The sequence below is a fragment of the Nerophis ophidion genome, linkage group LG12 (genome assembly GCF_033978795.1).
Source record: "Nerophis ophidion isolate RoL-2023_Sa linkage group LG12, RoL_Noph_v1.0, whole genome shotgun sequence".
Classification (NCBI taxonomy): domain Eukaryota; kingdom Metazoa; phylum Chordata; class Actinopteri; order Syngnathiformes; family Syngnathidae; genus Nerophis; species Nerophis ophidion.
In genome coordinates, this window is record NC_084622.1 from 21,536,376 (window position 1) to 21,558,326 (window position 21,951).

At 39.6% G+C, this 21,951-nt stretch overlaps 1 protein-coding gene and 1 long non-coding RNA gene across 3 annotated transcripts in view; both read right to left on the bottom strand.

Moving 5' to 3' along the window:
- Window positions 1-21,951, bottom strand: part of LOC133563125 (uncharacterized) — a 110,739-nt gene that overhangs the window by 619 nt on the left and 88,169 nt on the right. The window contains exon 2 of the long non-coding RNA XR_009808993.1: window positions 1-1,010. This exon is cut by the window's left edge and continues 619 nt beyond it. This is a non-coding gene — a long non-coding RNA (uncharacterized LOC133563125). The remainder of the gene's footprint in view (window positions 1,011-21,951) is intronic.
- Window positions 1-21,951, bottom strand: part of n4bp1 (nedd4 binding protein 1) — a 44,995-nt gene continuing 23,044 nt past the window's right edge. For both annotated transcript variants that reach the window (XM_061917078.1, XM_061917077.1), the window contains 7 exons: window positions 12,872-13,204; window positions 12,561-12,790; window positions 10,884-11,014; window positions 7,762-7,858; window positions 5,081-5,188; window positions 4,822-4,920; window positions 1-2,086 (listed from right to left, as the gene is read on the bottom strand). In XM_061917078.1, the coding sequence (XP_061773062.1) occupies window positions 1,729-2,086; window positions 4,822-4,920; window positions 5,081-5,188; window positions 7,762-7,858; window positions 10,884-11,014; window positions 12,561-12,790; window positions 12,872-13,204 (1,356 nt within the window). In that variant the 3' untranslated portion in view covers window positions 1-1,728. The remainder of the gene's footprint in view (window positions 2,087-4,821; window positions 4,921-5,080; window positions 5,189-7,761; window positions 7,859-10,883; window positions 11,015-12,560; window positions 12,791-12,871; window positions 13,205-21,951) is intronic.

Consider the following 21,951-nt stretch of genomic DNA (forward strand, 5'->3'; position numbering starts at 1 on the left):
TTGAAGCTCATCGAGAGAACTTTACAATTTTTTTTTTGTAAGTTTCTTCAAAATAGCCACCCTTTGCTCCGATTACTTTTTCGCACTCTTGGCATTTCTCTACATGGGCTTCAAGAGGTAATTTTCCCTTCACAAGTGTGCTTGAAACTCAGCGATAGAACCTCAAAAAAGTTTTTTTCTTTGTGACTAACAAGTATGTGCTCCAATCACTCTATTACAAAAAAAAATATGAGTTGCAGAAACGATTGGAAACTTGAGACAGCCATGAGATGTTCTTTACAAGTCGTATGCAAACTTTTGACCACGACTGTATACATACAGCACAAGCCAAACGTTTGGACACATTGTGGCGGGCGTGGCCTGCGGACCAGCAGCAAAGTGGGGTGTGGTGGAGCCGGTTTTGAGATTAGCGACAGGTGCGTAAATGACACAGCTGAGAGTGTTTGTCTAATCACCTGTGGCTCTGCTAAAGGCAGCAGTCGGGAGGGGGGTTGATGTTCGTTGTTGGTGGATGGCAGAGCATGTCGAGGGCGAAATTGACGGACAAGATCCAAAAGAAGTCTGTTGAAAAGCAACAGGAAAAACCACTCGTGTGCTCGGCTGTCATGTTCGTGGTGGCTGGTCCAGAGAACTCGGAAGCACTAGACTTCCACAATTTGCAAATTGTCTTTTGGATCTTGTCCGTCAATTTGTCTCTCTCTCTACATGCCCTGCCCCCCCCAATAGCAACTGCTGCCTTTAACAGAGCGACGGGTGATTAGACTAACACTCCCCGCCACACCCCGCTTTGCTGCTGGTCCGCAGGCCACGCCCACCACACACACTTTCTCAACTGATGGATCCAACCCCATTGGTAAAGCAACAAATTCCACTCATCAATCCTGATAAGGCACAACTGCGAAGTGAAAACCAACTTCAGGTGACTACCTCTTGAAGCTCATCCAGAGAATGCCAAGAGTGTGCAAAGCATTAATCAGATCATAAGGGGGCTATGTTTTCAGTTATTTCACCTTTTTTTGTTGTTATTTCACCTTTTTTTGTTAAGTACATGACTCCACATGTGTTCATTCATAGTTTTGATGTGACAATCTACAACGTGAATAGTTAAAAAATTCATAAAAATAAAAAATGCATTGAATGAGGTGTGTCCAAACTTTTGAACATGTATACAAGAGAAATATGTCACCGCCCAGCAAAATAACGATGCCGCTCCGACAGTTAAGGCTGCAAACGCAACTGATGCACGGCGACTACATCAGTAGTCCCTTCCATGATAAGGTGTCCTTGTAGTGTAGAAAGCATCACGTCAAAGTCCAAATATACATTTTGAAGGGGATACAAATGTGCAATGTTGCTTTAAATTCAGCAACAGGTATACAAAAAAAAAAGCGATTCCACAATTTCCCTGCATGTTTTTTTTTTTTTTTTAGAAGACTCAAATATGATATTTTTGTGCATTGACTGTCCAGTCTTCACCCACAAAAACTGGAATATTCCACACCTGACTAAACAATTTGTGTTGTCTTTGTTTGACATGAGTTAGGTACAACAGGTGTGTTTTTTTTTTTTTTAACACTACACCCCTCATTGGGTGTTGCTTGGACAAACTGAAAAGGAGCCATAGAAAAAAAAAAACGGAATTAAAAATATTTTTTTGGAAGTGTTGACCCAAAGAGAACTGAATGACATCCGTACAAAGTGAAATGTGAGACTCTCCGGGGGGTTTAATCATCCCAGCAGCAGCCCGGACAGGGCGTTCAGGTCTCTCATGTACGGGTTCTCGCTGAGGATGCGGTCAATCTGCTGCTGCTGGTCGGGGAAGATGTCGCACAGCTGCCTTCTCAGCTCCGACGTCTCGCCCGCCGAGCGCTGTGGAGGCGGCGAGGGGGAGGGCGAGGGGGAGGAGGAGGAGGAGGCGTTGCGGCGCCCCGGGTGGGGCATCAGGGAAGATGGTGGCTGTGGCGCGACTGTCGGGGTCCACGGGGCGGAGTGGAGGGCCTGGACGTAGAGTGGCGGCGGCTGCTGCTGATGGGAAGACGGACGCAGGTCTGGCGGTCTTGGTGGGGGATGCGTGAAGGAGAATTGTCTAAAATGGAGAAGGCGGCTGTTGTGATTGATAATATAGATATACTCAAATATGCTCATTTTCACCCCACAGTCGTGGCTTGACTCACTTTGGAAACGAGGACAACAGCAGTCGGCAAGTAACACTTTTCAACATTTCTCAACCAGCTATTGCAGGGCTGTAAATAGTGCGGCCCGGGGGCCATTTGCGGCCCGCAGCTAATCAATTACCGGCCCGCCACACGTTCTGCAAAATTTGCAAAATTGATAGTATTGCAAAAATAAAAAAATAAACATTTAAAACAAGTGGAATGAGGTGTAATCTAATGAGAAAAAGTGGAAATGTTGACACAAAGCTGCCATGCAGGCAGTTTTTTTCTTCCTTTTGTCTTTATTTTATTTTTATTCCATTGCTCAAAAAAATCTGTTATAATGAATTATTACTAAAAATGATCACTTTAAAATGTTTTATGTGGAAAAAATATTGCATATGTTGTGTGGTTGCCATATAAAAACATCAAAGTTTTGACAAAAGAGCATAAAACAAACAAAATAATAGTTCAAACTTAAAATCGACAGATATATCAGAAGTTGATCTTGAAATTTAAGTGTTAAAAGTAAAAAAAAAAACTAATAAAAATGTATCACTTTAAGAGTGGGGAACCTTTTGGATCTCAAATGTATTTAGTAGGATTTATTTAACTTTTCAATGTGATTACTCAAAAATATTAAATAATTAAAATCAATGGTGTCCTGCATTATTGATCTTTGAGGGCTATAATTGCTAAATAAAGGAACTCTCCTGAAGGAATCAATAAAGTACTATCTATCTATCCATCCATCCATCCATCCATCCATCCAAATACTGCATATTTCAGTTTTACTATAAAAAACAAAGTTGTCTTTGACAGAAAAGGAATAAAACCTAATTTGTTTTACTTTATATCAACCTCAAGTTGATAGAGATTTACTGTAAGGATTAAAAAAAAAAAAAAAAAAAAAATAATAATTTGACTTATTTTTAACATTTTAGTGACTGAGACCCTCTATGCTCCCCAGGAGCCATAAGGATAAAAAAAAATAAAAAATCCATATAATTTGTTAAGGTTTGAAAATGAAAAATATCAAAATGGTCCCCGCATGATTAAATTTTTCCGTGTGCGGCCCTCTGTGGAAAAAGTTTGGAGACCCCTGAGCTATTGGAAGGAATTTAGGGAATTCACCATCTACGCGCCGTAATATTGTCAAAATGTTCAGAGAATCTGGAGAAATCACTGCACCATTTGATGTTAATTACGGACCTTCGATCCCTCAGGCGGTACTGCACCAAAAAACCCCGATAGTGTGTAAAGGATATCACCACATGGGCTCAGGAACACTTCATAAAACCACTGTCAGTAACTACAGTCTGTCACTACATCTGTAAGTGCAGGTTAAAACTGTACAATACAAAAGCGAAAGCCATTTATCAACAACACGCAGAAACGGAGGGGGTTTCGCTGGGCTCGAGCTCATCTACGAACCCCGTTTCCATATGAGTTGGGAAATTGTGTTAGATGTAAATATAAATGGAATTAAATGATTTGCAAATCATTTTCAACCCATATTCAGTTGAATATGCTACAAAGACAACATATTTGATGTTCAAACTGACAAATATTTCTTTTTTTGCAAATAATCATTAACTTTAGAATTTGATGCCAGCAACACGTGACAAAGAAGTTGGGAAAGGTGGCAATAAATACTGATAAAGTTGAGGAATGCTCATCAAACACTTATTTGGAATATCCCACAGGTGTGCAGGTCGATTGGGAACAGGTGGGTGCCATGATTGGGTATAAAAACAGCTTCCCAAAAGATGCTCAGTCTATCACAAGAAAAGATGGGGCGAGGTACACCACTTTGTCCACAACTGCGTGAGCAAATAGTCAAACAGTTTAAGAACAACGTTTCTCAAGAAATTTCGGGATTTCAACATCTACGGTCCATAATACCATCAAAAGGTTCAGAGAATCTGGAGAAATCACTCCACGTAAGCGGCATGGCCGGAAACCAACATTGAATGGCCGTGACCTTCGATCCCTCAGACGGCACTGTATCAAAAACCGACATCAATCTCCAAAGGATATCACCACATGGGCTCAGGAACAATTCAGAAAACCACTGTCACTAAATACAGTTTGTCGCTACATCTGTAAGTGCAAGTTAAAACTTCGGGCCTGAGCTCATCTCAGATGGACTGATGAGTAAAAGCCGCATGTATCATGTGACTGGGCCGGCACGCTGTTAGTATGGAGGAAAAAGCAGACGCGAGGACAGGTTGTACAGGAGGCTAGAGGCAGTGCCTTTAAGGCACACCCCCAATATTGTTGTCCGGGTGGAAATCGGCAGGGCCACTGAAATTCGGGAGCCTCCCGGGAAAATCGGGAGGGTTTGCAAGTATGTCGATACCTGTAAAATCCCCATCAGCGGATTCTATTGTATAAAACTGCTGCTTCTAGAGAATATTAGCATGTGCTTTTATTTTTGTAATTTCTACTTATGCATCCTGAAACGTTACGATGACAAAGCAATGACAAATCCGCTTGAACGAGTGCTGAGCAATGGTCACCTACAAGGTATGAGTTTTGGCTAACAAGAGAACTCCTCGTTCCTAATTTTGGCAAATGAAAAGTAATAATAGCAAGTAGAGCCAAGTGGGTACAGTGAAAGTGGAAAACGAGCATTCAGAGCACATACGATTCAAATATGACATACCGGTTTTTACGAAGGAAGGAGTCCAGATGAGGTCCGTTTCTCCCCAGAGGATCGTCAGGGATCATGAAATGGTCCTCCACAAAAGTAAACTGCAGTAACCTGTCAGCAAAGGACAATATTACCTCACCAACTTTAGACTGTAGCAAACTGCCACTATGTACATTTATTTGCACACTTTTATCAACACCGGTACATTAAGCAGAGCATATTCGCATGTGGATTACAACTTGTGTGCTTGTGCAAGTGCCTAAAGAGTCACCTCTCCACAATGATCCTGCGCCAGGTGTCAGAAGAGTTGACAAAGTCTCTCAGGTTGTCATTGGTTACGATGATCCCCTCTGTTTTTTCTGCTAAATGGAGCAGGAATCTAAGAGAAACAACATGGATTAAACATGCTGGACGACGTCAGCAGTTGCAAGATTCCATAGCCATTGACACGCAATTCATAATGATAAGATACAAGATTATACATTATATTGTACTGCGACATGAGGTGTGTCCAAGTTTTGGGCTGTACTGTGTGTGTATATTATATATATATATATATATATATATATATATATATTAGGGGTGGGCAAATTAATGCGTTAATTACGCGTTAACTCATCAATCTATTAACGCCGACAATTATTTTATCGCACATTTGCGTATGTTGTTTACATGCTTTTATTTTGTTAACGCCTTTTCTTAACAAGATGGCATCTCCCGGATGTACTTCGGCGTCGAGGGGCTCTCGGTAAAGATGGAACATTTGGCAAAAATACCGGACGATTCTGCAAATTTTATAGCTGGCTTACAGCGTGAACACTCCGGGATCACTTACGACCGCCAGACAATTCTGAATGTGGATAGATCGGGCCGTTTTGGACTGAATGACGCGTGCTTGCTAGACCGGCTAGCTAGCATGGGAATACTTTGCCGGCTACATCCAGCGGCCTGTGAAGCAGCGGAGTATATGTGTTGTCTGTCTTTTTAATAATAATCCAGACGAGGAGTGTTGCCTGAGTTCTTAGCGTTTGCTTTCAGAGCGTGCATATCACAACATACAAGATGCCGTCATGGCGACACAACCTATACCGGGCTACCGCGCATGCTCGTCACTCCTGTTGCATGCTGGGTAGGGTAGTTCTTTTTTTCCCTGGCTCATAACATCACAAATAGTACCATGTATATGCGTTCAGTTTATCAAAGCACCAAGCAAACAATCGGAAAATTCCCATCATATCAATTCCTAGATATGGTCATAATTATTTTAAGTGCACTACGCAGAATAAACACAACATTATTAATATTGCTACAACGGATAATTCCCTAAAACAGCCCACTACCTATAATATAGGTTTTTTAAACATAAGACCCTGATAAAAAAAATGTTTCTGCTGTTACCTCACAAATTGCCTGTTCAGATGTTATGATTGTGGCTCAGAGATTTGTATGTAGATTATATTTATTTTCCATAACAAACAGGATAATTTAAATACCCTGGCAGTGGCAATAAGCTTAAATGTTTGTATTTAAATTTTTTGAGTTGATTTTCATAAAATATGCTATTTAACTGCTACTGTTTAACAAGTATTGATTTAAATTGTGTTTGCACAACAAATGTTTTGGCGCTTTTGTTCATGTGGGAGAATATTCCAATAAAGGTGCATTACACACTACTTTTGAATTCATTATTGGGCTTTGCGTATACAATGCAGTTAATCGCGATTAATCGGAGAAATAGTGCGATTAACTTCAATTAAAATTTTTAAGCGTTGCCCAGCCCTAATATATATATATATATATATATATATATATATATAAACATACATACATACATACATATATATATATGTATATATATATATATATATATGTATGTATATATATATATATATATATATATATGTATATATATATATATATATATATATATATATATATATATATATATATATATATATATATATATATATATATATATATATATATATATATATATATATATATATTAGGGGGTGTGGGAAAAAATAGATTCGAATACGGATCGAAACGTTTACGTTGTGCGATTCAGAATCGAATCTCATTTTCAAAAAAATCGATTTTTATTTAAATGTTTAATTATTATTATTATCATTTTTTTAAATCAATCCAACAAACCACTACACAGCAATACCATAACAATGCAATCCAATTCCAAAACCAAACCTGACCCAGCAACACTCAGAACTGCAATAAACAGAGCAATTGAGGAGACACAAACACGACACAGAACAAACCAAAAGTAATGAAACAAAAATGAATATTATCAACAACAGTATCAATATTAATTATAATTTCAGCATAGCAGTGATTAAAAATCCCTCACTGACATTATCATTAGACATTTATAAAAATAATAAAAAAGAACAATAGTGTCACAGTGGCTTACACTTGCATCGCATCTCATAAGCTTGACAACACACTGTGTCCAATGTTTTCACAAAGATAAAATAAGTCATATTTTTGGTTCGTTTAATAGTTAAAACAAATTTACATTATTGCAATTAGTTGATAAAACATTGTCCTTTACAATTATAAAAGCTTTTTTTTTTTTTAAATCTACTGATATGATAGCATGTCAGCAGACTGGGGTAGATCCTGCTGAAGTCCTATGTATTGAATGAATACAGCATCGTTTTGAATAGAAAAAATATCATTTTTGAATCGAGAATAGAATCGAAAAAAATCGACATATTATCGAATCGTGACCCCAAGAATCGATATTGAATCGAATCGTGGGACACCCAAAGATTCACAGCCCTAATATATATATATATATATATACACATATACATACATACACACACATATATATACTTACATATTTATATGTATACACTGCTTAACATGAGATTCTATCAGATGCTTATTTCAATATTGCTATCTGTATTTTTGTGTGTTTGTGTAAGTCAGCACCTGTCGTCATGTGAAGCTATCCTTTGGCCACAGACCTCTCTTGAGGGGGTGAAGGAGAGGAGCCTCAGGTCTTCTAGTTGATTTAAAAAATGTTGTTCTGCAAAAAAACACAACCACATTTTAAAAAAATTATGTATATGAAATCATTAGAAATTACACACCTCACGAAGCATTTTATAAGGTACAACATGTGGAAGAGCTTACAATTTCCCTCAAGTCTCAAACAGTCATTTTGATGCTTAGCAAATATTTGTGTGAAAGTATTCACACAAATGGTTTTCCACACTAAAATGTATCTATTTATTATTATTGTGTGAATGCTCCTATTCTTCTTCTTCAACTTCAAAGTGTTAAGCCGGGAATTGCGAGCTTTCCCTTGACAAATTGCAAAAATCCAAAGATTTCTCAGGATTCCAGGTTTCCCTAGACATTTTTCAAACTTCCAACATTTCCACATTTTTCAACTAATTCAAACCATTCCACCGTCAACATATTCCAACCCTTGATGCCGAGTGCCAAGCAGGGAAGTAATGGCTCCCATTTTTATAGTCTTTGGTATGACTCAGCCGGGGCTTGAAATCCCAACCTACAAATCTAAGATTCCAGGAATTCCTAGAAATCGTGTTTTTTCCAACCCCATCTTTCAACCCACTTCAACCGTTCCACTGTCAAAACATTCCTCTTAACCAGGACAAAAAAACAAGTTGTTTTTTTTTTAACTGGAAAAATTCCCAGTTGTCCCGAAATTCCATAATACCATTTCTCAATCAAAAATGTTATGTCAACTAGGGCTGGGCGATACATCGAATATAATCGATATATCGCGGGTTCTGCGCGATATAGAAAATGACTATCGTGATATTAGGGTGTACGTTCTCACACACTTGCATTTACCTGCGGGCATTACACTACAGGCTTTTTTCACTCTTTCTTGTCTCTCCTTCTCACAAAGACATAAAACAACCGCACCTTCTTACATACGTCACATACTGTCACGCTTGCAACGTCATACGCCCTCGCCGAGCAGAGAAGTAGCGGCATGGGTAAAGTTAGCAGTGGCAGGTGGTGCAAACGGAGCCAAGAAAGTGGTAAGAGAGAGAAGGTGCCAATCCGGTAACAAATGGAGGAAGAATAATTAATTCCCAAGAAAAACAGCAGGGGGTCCATCGTCTGGCGGTGTTTTTCGGCTTCAAGCGGGAAGATGTTGAACAGACAAGCGTAATATGTCGAGTATGCGTCAAATAGCTAGCAGCACTACTAATTTGTAGCATCATTTGAAAAGTCACCCGCTAGAGAATGAAGAGTGTTTGAAACTCTGCATGTCAACATCTCCGCTCGGTGCCACACCCAACAAAATGCAGAAGGAACCAGCACTGACCCAATTGAGCCTGGCGTCTTCCATTTTCAGATCAACACCGTATGAAAAAAATAGTCAACAACAGAAGGAGATAACGTCCGCAGGAACCTACCACATAGCGAAGGACATACACTGTTTGAATTCTTATTATGCGGCTTATTTTTATTTGACAGTTATTGAAATATCTTGTGTGACATTATGCACAAAAGTGCACTTTATTTGTTTTTAACTATTGTAGGCCAAAGCATTCTGTACAAAAAGTGCACTTGAATTTGGTGTTGTTTTGATGCCATTTTAGTGACATGCACACAAGTGCACTCATAGCTTGTTTTAAAATGTCTCTGACAATCTTCCACTTTCTGTTTTGAAATTACATATTTTTTTGTGCCACTGCTTAATAAATACAGTTTGGGTAAATAGACTTAGTTGTGATTTCCCTGTCTGCATGAAAGTTTAAAAGTAGCATATATTAATGCAGCATTAAGAAGAATATTTTAATGTAGACACATAGAATCACCATACTGCTGTGATTATATGCATCAAGTGTTCATTCAAGGCTAGGGCAAAATATGGAGATATACATCGTGTATCGTGACATGGCATAAAAATAGAGACATTAGTAAAAGGCAATATCGCCCAACTTTAACTTCAACATTTCTCGACCGAATTGAAAAATCCCAACACCTCAGGTAGAACATTCACATTTTTTTCAGCATATTCCCAAAACTTTCCAGGAAGTTCCCATTGAAATGAAAGCAAAATTTTTTCAAGTTGTACAATTCCAACATTTTTCAACCTATTCAAACCATTCCAACATTAACACATTCCACTCATCCTGGATGTTCAAACTAACGCTTTCCAAAGTTCCTAACCAAAATTCAGTTTTTCCTGGAAATTCTAACTCTTCAACATTCGAACCACTCCAACATTCAAACTATTCTTACATTCTGTCAGCATTTTAGTTCAACTTCAGGATTGGAGCATTCACACACAATTGCCTCATCTCGTTGTTTACACTGCTCGATTAGCATCAAACTGTAGAGTCATAAGTAATAAACTGAAAAGCTTCAAGGTGAGTCCAAACAGAAAACAAAACCATTCTAGAAAAGTAATAAAACAAGCGTTTCAAATAAGAAAACAAATAAAATGTTGTAACCTTCCTAACAAAAAACTAACAGGAGAAAACTGAAGGATGTCAATCCGACTCAATTCAAACACAAATGTGGAAGAAACCTTTCAAGATGTTTAAGATGACCTACTCAGTGGCCTAGTAGTTAGAGTGTCCGCCTTGAGATCGGTAGGTTGAGTTCAAACCCCGGCTGAGTCACACCAAAGACTATAAAAATGGGAGCCATTACCTCCATGCTTGGCACTCAAGGGTTGGAATTGGGGGTTAAATCACCATAAATGATTCCCGGGCGCAGCAACCGCTGCTGCTAACAGCTCCCCTCACCTCCCATGGGGTGAAGAAGGGGATGGGTCAAATGCAGGGGGCAAATTTCACCACACCCAGTGTGTGTGTGACAATCATTGGTACTTTAACTTAACTTTAAGATAGTGTGGCCAGGCTAGAGGAGATAGAGAGGGGAGGAGATCTTCCTCTTTCATGCATTGCTGGTCTTCCTATAAAGGGGGTGTGGCCATTGGATGCAGCCAATCAGTGAATCGATTGGCCTCACCTGACCCTAACAGTCAGACGAAGGGGAAAAAACACCACACACGCCTAACAAAGCACACGTTGCGACAGACATGTTGTCAAGCGTACCTGTTGTGTATTGGTCCCTCTTCTGGCGCCACTGAGGAACAAATACAGTGATCTCCCTGTGGCCCCGCCTCCAAAAGGTTTCCACTGCAAGCGCTATCCCTCGACAGGAGAAGAACCGATTCAGGCCGTGCCTAAAGAGAAACACCATGTGATGACAACGAGGAACAGAATTGGAAAATGCTAACCAAAAATGGCTTTATAGTTGGAATTAAACAGTATAGAGTAGAGATGTCCGATAATGGCCTTTTTGCCGATATCCGATATTGTCCAACTCTTAATTACTGATTCCGATATCAACCGATACCGATATACACAGTCGTGGAATTAACAGATTATTATGCCTAATTTTGTTGTGATGCCCCGCTGGATGTATTAAACAATGTAACAAGGTTTTCCAAAATAAATCAACACAAGTTATGGAAAAAAATGCCAACATGGCGCTGACATATTTATTATTGAAGTCACAAAATGCATCATTTTTTTTAACATGGCTCATAACAGCAGCTTGGAATTTGGAACATACTCTCCCTGAGATAATCCACTACAACTATGGGAAGTACTATACTTTGACTTTCACAAAGTGCATTATTATCTTCTTTTTTTTTAAACATGCCTCAAAACAACAGCTACACAAACAATGAAGGCACACAGCTTCAGTCCAGAGTATACTAGAGTAATAAAGTAAAGAATAACATAGTCCTTTTTTAATGCAAGGCTGCCTGGTATACTGTATAACAGGAAATTATAAACTGGGCTCAATCTGCCCTGCTGTAACGTATTTGTATGAGTAACACAAATGTGCTGCAAGTTAGTGGTGAGTGCTTGAAGTGGCCTACTAGGCAGCCAGAGCTTCCGAAATGCTGCTTTGAGACAGGGCACCTCCGTTCACAGCAAGCTGCAAAGTGTGCACCATGCAGGGCAGACTAGCCACACTAAACTCCACCGTGACTTTTGACATACTGCGTGCGTTGTCCTTGACTACAACGTGGGCTTCCGCCCTGGGGTGTTTTTTGTTGTATTTTCTTTTTTTCTCGGCTGAGTCTTTAAGCGACAACTGTGTGGTACTACTTTTTTTTTGGTGTTTGCTTTTCATCCATCTTCTGCTTGTATTCATCGTGTATTTCCTTATGATTTTTGAAGAGGTGGGAGATCAAATTGCTTGTATCATAGGAAGATCTTGGTTCCTCCTCGCATAACAAATTTCCAGTTTTTTATCCGTCAGACAAACTTTAAAATAATCCCAAACCATAGACATGCCGTCGTTAGTCAGTCACCGAGTTCGCTGGCTTGTTAGCCACGGCTACAGCACCGGCAACAACACACTCTTGTTGTTGTTATGCTCCGCTACCGGCGGTTTGATGAGGTCATCAAGCGTCGCCAGTAAACCTCTCATGCTGCTCATGCGTCAACTCCTGTGTTGTGTGTAAGAGAATGTAGAGGGGAGGGGCTGCTGACTGGGAGACACAGCTGCTCTGTACTTGTCCCTACGTCCGTGTTTTACCGGATATGTACCGCTCCCTACAGCGGCGTTTTAAAAAGTCTTTAATTTTATTTTTTAAAACCGATAATTTCCGACATTATATTTTAAATAATTTATCAGCCGATATTATCAGACATCTCTAGTATGGAGTCATTTGTAATTTACTGCCAGGTGTGCGTGTCTGCAGGTAAACTCACGCCATAGCCACATTGCTGCCGTCTATGATGATATGACGGAGCTCCGATCGTCCCGGCTCGTTGGGTAATTTCAGTGTGTAAGGAGTTTTTAAGGATTGGTGGAAACGAGCCAAGCCGGTCACCGGTGGGGCCTGGGAATTGTTTGTAGAAGGGTTCCTCGCTCCGTTGTTTTGGAATCCCACGTGACCGATCGTCTGATACAGCGAAGGCCGGCCCGCGGTGAGAGATGACTGTAGAGGACCATAAAGTCCGTTATGAAGAGGAAAAGAAAGAAGGGACACAAGCATGATGACACTTCACTCAATACATACATTTGGGGTGGACGCCACAGAGGTGGTGCTGGCCGCCAGCCACTGGGACGAGCTGCGCAATGCTGTTACGCTCTCAACTTTCATCGATCCGCCCAAAGTCTGAGTCCCGCTTCTTGACAGGGGATCCCTCTGCGACATGCTGCCCCCTCCCCTGGCTAAGTAGTCCGTTCTGGATCCAGTCTGAGTGTCAGCGTGCGCCATTGTCACTTTGGATGTTCGACCGTCTGCTGTTTTGATACTGGTGACGGCGACGTCGTCGTCATCATCAATGGTAATGACCTCGTAGCTGCCAGCTCCTCCTTGGGCACTAGCGCTCCTCTTGATGGTGATGGCCTGTAAATCAATGCAGAGCATATATTAAAGACAGCACAAGCTTTGCTTCTATTATTGTATTTTTCAGACTATAAGGTGCACTTAAAATCATTTTATATTCTCAGAAATTGATCGTGCTCCTTATAACCCGGTGCGCCTAATGTATGGAACAATTTTTATTGTGCTTACCGATCTTGAAGCTATTTTATTTGGTACATGGTGTAGTGAAAAGTGTGGCCAGTAGATGGCAGTCACACAGAGATACGCGTAAACTGCAAGATGACGCCAGTGTAGGATCCTAAAAAAGGTTTAAGTTAATATACATTTTATGGAAGGTGCTTTATGTTTATTCAGCCAAAATGGGACTACCGTATTTTCTTGAATTGCCGCCGGGTATATAGTATGCGCCTGCCTAGAATTACTGCCGGGTCAAACTCGTTTCGCAAAATAATTAGCGCATGCTTAGCATTACCGCCGGCTCAGGATTACCGCCGGGTCAAACTCGTTACGCAAAATATTATTTTCATTAGCGATTGTCTAGAATTTCCGCTAGGTCAAACTCGTCACGTCACGAGTGACACTTCACCTGTCATCAAAATGGAGGAGGCTGATTTCAATCATTTGAAATCGCATAAAGGGAAGAAGATTAAGAGCTATTCAGTAGGATTTAAGGTCCAAGCTATTGAATATGCTGAAAAGAACAGTAAGCAACTGTGTTTTAATATACCGTAGCTGCATGTGTCAAATATGAGTCATTAAATGACTCCCGCCTCCTAGTGGTAGAGGGCGCTAGTGATCCTTCTTGCGACTGATAGGCTGCAGAAGTGACAACAAGCAGCAAAGGTGAGCAGCGTCTGTTTATTTTTTCCTCTCGCTTGCAGTTTCAACATGGAGGATTACATACATAAAATAAAACTGTTTTCTAAACTGGACTTTCAATCGAAGCGGGAGTCAATAAAGGAAGATCTCCATCGAGATGAAGAGACTTTTAAAACGGAAGAAAGATAAGGAAGACTTCTATAAACAAGTTATCGCTGCTTTTGATCAGAAGGAGCTGCGCATGGACTTCATTTATAAGTAAAGGTAAGACCATAATAAAAATTTTTTTTATGAACTGTGCTTTTCATGATGGTATCCTTACATCACACTCAAATTTTTAAGCGCAGGCCTAAATTTACCGCATGCCTTTGGTAAGCGCCGGAGTGAGAGTAGGTTTTAAAATAATTAGCGCATGCTTGCTTTTACTGCATGCCTAAGTGCCGGAGTGAGAAGAGGTTTTAAATTAATTAGCGCCCCGGCTGCAATTCAAGGAAATACGGTATTTACTTTATTTTTATGCTTAGAATAATTATAAATACACTTTATTTGTAAATATTACATGTGTCTAAATAATTTGATGACGTAACTGTTTAATTGCATATATGGCAGAAGGATCTGTGTGGTAAGATGATTTTGGACACAAGGTGTTATTGGTAATGGCAGTCAGATATGGTAAAAGCCACACAGTTTTTTGAACTCACTTCTTCTTACTCTTCGTTGCTGTAACAAATGAGCTTTATTTTGCTATTCATTTGTTCCCACATTGTTATGGTTTTACGTTTTTAAAGTTGATAAGTAAACGATACAAAAGGAAGATTAGCGTCTGGAGTTTTGTTTGTTGCCGCAGCAAGCGGAGCAGGAGAAAGTAGAGCAGCGTCAAACTAAAGGCTTCATTAGGAATCTACAGCCAGTGAACACCATAAAAACTTTAAATGTTCCATTGAGAAAACAGAACATGACAAACGGCAATAAAAAATCTGTCAAAATGTTCTTAATACGACTTCGGTGAGCTATGAAGTCGAACCGCTTGATGGATTGTTGGTGCATTAAACATACGAGCATTATTATGGTGTGTGCATTAGGACTGCAAATTGGCACCTATTAGCAGACATTATCTGGCGTTTTGTTTCGCGATATTATGCAAAAACAACTTTTCTTTCCTTCTGGGGCAGGGGTGGCCATTACGTCGATCGCCAGCTACTGGTCGATCGTGGAGAGTGTGTCAGTCGATCACCAGCCAGGCATTAAAAAAATAGACGTATAAATGAGATCAATCTTCACCAAGACTTCACTTTCGTCAGTTGTTGGACATTCTCGGTACCCGAGGATCTTGTGAGATGACGCTGGCTGCTGCGAGCTCATTATTAAGAAAAAAATCACTGACAGGACGGAGAGAAACACTTTATTTCAATACTCTTGGGCCGTACCTGCTGTCAAAACTCTAAAGACCGACTGCACAGTTCCTGTTTTCACCATAAAAGACCTGCTTCATCCTGCCCGTGCTAACAAAATAAGAGTCTCAAAAAGCTAGCGTGCACAAGCTAGCAAGCTACGGAGTTTGATGCCAATGTATTTCTTATAAAGCAAGGGTGTCAAACTCTGGCCCGCGGGCCAAATTTGGCCCGCCGTGCAATTTAATTTGGCCCTTGAGGCAATATCAAATTAACATTAGAGCTGGCCCGCCGGTACGATACTAATACTGAATTCACCGCTAACACTCATACTTGCCAACCCTCCCGAATTTCTCCAGATTTCTACCCGGACAATAATATTGGGGGCGTGCCTAAAAGGCACTGCCTTTAGCGTTGTCTACAATATGTTGTCACGTCCGCTTTTCCACCATACAAACAGCGTGCCGGCCAAGTCACATAATATATGCGACTTATACACACACTTAAGTGAATGCCAGCATACTTGCTCAACAGCCATACAGGTCAGACTGAGGGTGGCCGTATAAACAACTTTAACACTGTTAAAAATATGGGCCGCACTGTGAACCCACACCAAACAAGAATGAGAAACACATTTCGGGAGAACAGCCGCACCGTAACACAACATAGACACAACAGAACAAATACCCACAACCCCTTGCAGCACTAACTCTTCCGGGACAATACAATATGCACACCCGGTACCACCTAACCCCGCCCCCCACCCCAACCCCACCCATCTCATTGTTATTTTATGATAAGATTTATTAGCCTGTGGAAAAATGTAATGTTGATATTTACCTCACAAGGCTGCAAATAGAAAAGAGAAATTAAATGTTTTATTCATATTGTATTTATTTTACCATTGATGTTTTTTTTTTGTTTTGTTTTTTGTAAGTTGATTTGGCACTTTTAAGTTATATAAGTATTGCTTGTTCCATATTCAGTGGTAAAGCAAATCAGTGTAGCAAACTGAGCAATAATTAACGTTTTATTCATGCATTTTCTCTTGCCACTTCAAGGTTTAAATGTTTGATTTATTCATTATTGTTATTTTATTTTCAAATTTATTATTGCCCTGAGGAAAAATTTAATTTTGATATTTACCTCAGAAGGCTGCAAATAGAAAAAAGGCACTCAATTTTTATTAAAATTGTATTTGATATGCCATTGATATTTTTTTTATTATTATTATTATTATTATTTGACACTCAATTTTGCATGTCACTATAGAGTTATATAAGTCTTGCTTGTTCAATATTCAATGCAAAACTTGTTTGGGTCCTTATTAAAAGGTTCATTTGTTCAACCCTTGGCCCGCGGCTTTGTTCAGTTTAAAATTTCGGCCCACTCTGTATTTGAGTTTGACACCCCTGTTATAAAGTGTTTAAAAACGAGTATGCAAGTTGGACGAATGAGATGCCCCAAAAAAAATCAACCACTTTCATGTGGTATTGGACAGAAAGAAGGACTTTTTTTCTTCTCCCTTTGAAAATGCGGACGTTATCAGCACCACTGTCTGATTCCAATCAATGCAAGTCATCAGAATAAGGTAATACACCAACCTATATTCTTGTCTTCATGAATGAAAGGAATCTATATGTGTTCAACATGTTTGTATTATCATTAAACACCATTAACCTGTTAAGAAATATGTCTCTTTCAAAAAATAAATAAATATAAATTATAAATATTAATGGGGTAGATCTCTTCGACTTGGTCAATTGAAAAGTATCTCGCCTGCAGAAAAAGTGTTGCCACCCCTGTTCTGGGGCATGTTGATCTGTATTTGGGATCTGCATAAGTCCAGAAAATTTGTGCGCATCCGCCATTGTATTACATAGTCGATGAGCTTTTTCTTTTTCGCTACCTTCTTGTTATGTTTCACTGTTGCCATTTCTCATATAAATTATGGGAAAGTTCTTACTTATATCTGTCAGTAGACTAGCTATAAAAGTGCTAAAAACTGTAGTGGGTTTACATAATTCACCCACAGAACTTTAGTTATTAGAGGGTTTCGGGCAGCCCTTTTTTCATGGGACACATTTCCGGCGTTGATGTTGCACTAGTGAGCCACAAATGAGGAGATGCTGCTCCGTTATTGATTGAAGTAAAGTCTGAATGTCATTAACAGTTATTTCCATCTTTTGACACTTCTTCCACTCCCGTCCTTGCACGCTACACCGCTACAACAAAGATGACAGGGAGAAGACACCGTCGGAGATGAGCCGCGTAAATAAGACCGCTCACAAAACGCGCATCCTAAAGGGACTGTCAGAAAGCGACTTGAAGATGATCTGTAAAACATCATCTATGCACTATTTTGACCACCATTACATGTTATGTTGACCACAAGGAAGTATTTTACATTTAGAAAAATTAAATAAAAAATATGACCCTTTTAATGAGACTTAAAATCCGGTGCGCCTTTTGTATGAAAACAGACCTGACTCGACAGGCTCATCGGCACTGCGTCTTTTAACCCGGTGCGCCCTGTGATCCGTAAAATACGGTACATTAAAGCCTGTATTACAGCATTTGGACTTGATTGAGTCATTTGCTGTTATCAGATTACATTGTGTGTTGATCAGCTCAAAGTCTGAGCCGACTTTAGTACAGTACATCGAAACTTGGTTGACTCAGCCTCCAACCGAAACACATATGATTTTTCATAGAGAGGACCCACTCCAAAATTTGAATTTGACAAAAGGTTGACTGAAATGGGCACTTTCAAGTAAAAAGAAAACAGCTAAACAGGGGCCTCGTTTATTAAACCTGTACGTGGATTCCAGGCACAAAATTCCGAATGTACATAATAAACCAATCTATGCAACATTTTGACCAAATAATTGATTGATTTATTGAGAAGTTTATTGACATCTTAAAGAATTTAATCAATGTAATAATTTAAAAAGGAAAATAGATGCCACAAAAAGCCAAAAGGTTTGTTTCCATTGTGGTCCATTAAATAACCACCATCACATGTTATGCAGACCACGAGATAGTGTTTTAAATATAGAAAAAAATCATATTATAACCCCTTTAAAGCGCCTTATAATCCGGTTTGCTTTTTGTATGCAAACCTGAATAGACCCGCTCACCGGCAGTGCGCCCTATGGTCCGGAAAAATACAGAAACTGTTCATATTATTACGGTCAAAAGTTGCAACAGATATTTTTTAGAAGCAATACAGTGGAATCACGCTTTACGAACCCCTCAATCGGCGAACTTTATTGGTTTACGAACTTTTGTGCCGAGTCAAATGTGCCTCAGTGTATGAACCATGTGTCTGTGTTTAATTGATTGAAACTTTTATTAGTAGATTGCAAAGTTCAGTACATATTCCGTACAATTGACCACTAAATGGTAACACCCGAATATGTTTTTCAACTTGTTTAAGTTGGGGTCCAAGTTAATTAATTCATGTATGAACTAGAGATGTCCGATAATATGTGACTGCATATTAAATGCTTTAAAATGTAATATCAGAAGTTATCGGTATCGGTTTCAAAAAGTACCACTCCGCTCCGTAGGGAGAAGTACAGAGCGCCAATAAACCTTAAAGGCATTGCCTTTGCGTGCTGGCCGAGCCACATAATATCTATGGCTTATCACACACACAAGTGAATGCAACCATACTTTGTCAACATCCAAACAGGTCACACTGAGGGTGGCTGTACAAAAACTTTAACACTGTTACAAATATGCGCCACACTGTGAACCCACACCAAACAAGAATGACAAACGCATTTCGGGAGAACATCCACACCGTAACACAACATAAACACAACAGAACAAATACCCAGAACCACTTGCAGCACTAACTCTTCCGGGACGCTACATGTACACCCCCCAACCCCACCCACCTCAACCCCGTCCACCTCATAATCCTCATGCTCTCTCCAAGCTGCTGTTTTGAGGCATGTTAAAAAAAATCATGCACTTTGTGACTTCAATAATAAATATGGCAGTGCCATGTTGGCACTTTTTTCCATAACTTGAGTTAATTTATTTTGGAAAACTTTGTTACATTGTTTAATGCATCCAGCGGGGCATCACAATAAAATTAGGCACAACAATGTGTTAGTTCCACGACTGTATGTATCGGTTGATATCAGAATCGGTAATCAAGAGTTGGACAATATCGGATAACGGCAAAAAAGCCATTATCGGACATCTCTAGTAAGAACACTTCATTCATTCATTCATTCATTGTTTGTCCCGCTCACAGCCATCTTGCGCTTGCATTGAAACGATTGAGGAAGCCAGCCTCCCACCGCAGAAAGTTTTTTCCACAGGAGGAGGAAACTTCCTCATTTAAGCGTGTGGTTCCCCAAACACACAGTCTTTATTCCCCGTCCCCTTCGGAGCGCATTCTTTTCTATTGCTCAGTGGCTTGCTCAGAACACAGCCACTCCCATTTAAAATACTTTAAGTTTCAGAAGGAACAACTGGGAATCGATTTTTCATTTTACATGTTTATTATTGTAGCAATATAGTTGTTAAAAGTTTATTTTGATTTGTGAGACCACCAGCAAGATTTCCGTGTGTGTCCACTATATGTGCCGAGCTCGTCCTTGTCATTGTTTTGGCCTGTTAATAAAGAGACAGTTGATCCATCACTTCCTTGTTAAGTTTTTTTGATATACACTCAAGCCAACCGGCGGCTCGCGAGCCTCATGTGGCTCTTTGGCTACTTTCATGCAGCTCTTAACTCTATTAGATAATTTTTTTTTTAATTAGCGCCCACCAGGTGTAGATGCAACAAACTCTTTGATGTCGGAGGCCCACGTTGCCGTGTTACTGTACTGTAGTATACGGCTGGGTGATATATCGATATATACGATATATCGCGGGTTAGTCTCTGTGCGACATAGAAAATTACTATCGTAAAATTTGAGTATACGTTCTCACGCAATTGCTTTTAGCTGCGGGCATTACTTTACAGGCTCTTCCCACTCTTTCCTGTCTCTCCTTCTCAGAGACAGAAAGCCAAGCGCACCTTCTTACACACGTCACATACGTATACGTCAGGGGTCCCCAAACCTTTTGACTTGGGGGCGGCATTGGGTTAAAGCAATTTGGGGGCGGGCCGGGCTGCATGTATATATATATATATATATATATATATATATATATATATACACATACACCAAAAAGTTCTATTTTGGTGTATATATATATATATATACACCAAAAAGTTCTATTTTGGTTTTATCTGACCACATGACATTCTCACAATCCTCTGCTGTATCATCCATGTATCCATTTTGGTATAAACTCAACTCGTCGTGTTTGGAGGAAGAAGAATACTGAGTTGCATCCCAAGAACACCACACCTACTGTGAAGCATGGGGGTGGAAACATCATGCTTTGGGGCTTTTTTTCTGCTAAAGGGACAGGAAGATTGATCCGTGTTAAGGAAAGAATGAATGGAGCCATGTATCGTGAGATTTTGAGCCAAAACCTCCTTCCATCAGTGAGAGCTTTGAATGGTTGACCAAATACTTATTTTCCATCATAATTTACAAATACATTTTTTTAAATTCCTACAATGTGAATTCCTGTATTTTTTTCACATTCTGTCTCTCACAGTTGAAGTGTACCTATGATGAAAATTATAGACCTCTGTCATCATTTTAAGTGGGAGAACTTGCACAATCGGTGGCTGACTAAATACTTTTTTGCCCCATTGTATACATTATATATATATCTATATCTATATATATATCTATATCTATATAGATATAGATATATATATAGATATATATCCATATACATATATATATATATACATACAAGCAATGGGACTGTCTGTGAATGGAGTTTGTAGTTACATATTATGTAAATATTATATAAATATGTAAATAAATATTAACATAAAGTTATACATAATATTATATTCCAACTCCGCGTTCTTCTTGGTCATCGCCGCCACTGTGGCAAACACACGTCACTATCAAGGCCGTAAGATGTACACACAAGCCACGTTCGTCTTTTGCATTCAAAACTACAGATGTCCGACAATGGCTTTTTTGCCGATATCTGATATTCCGATATTGTCCAACTTTAAATAACCGATTCCAATATTAACCGATACCGATATATACAGTCGTGGAATTAACACACTTTTATGCCTAATTTTTATTGTGATGCCCCGCTGGATGCATTAAACAATGTAACAAGGTTTTCCAAAATAAATCAACTCAAGTTATGGAAAAAAATTCCAACATGGCACTGCCATATTTATTATTGAAGTCTCAAAGTGCATTATTTTTTTGGGGGGATAGGTTGATTGGCAACACTAAATTGGCCCTAGTGTGTGAATGTTGTGTGTCTGTGTTGGCCCTGCGATGAGGTGGCGACTTGTCCAGGGTGTACCCCGCCTTCCGCCCGATTGTAGCTGAGATAGGCGCCAGCGCCCCCCGCTACCCCGATAGGGAATAAGCGGTAGAAAATAGATGGATGGATGCCTGAAAACAGCAGCTTGGAATTTGGGACATGCTTTCCCTGAGAGAG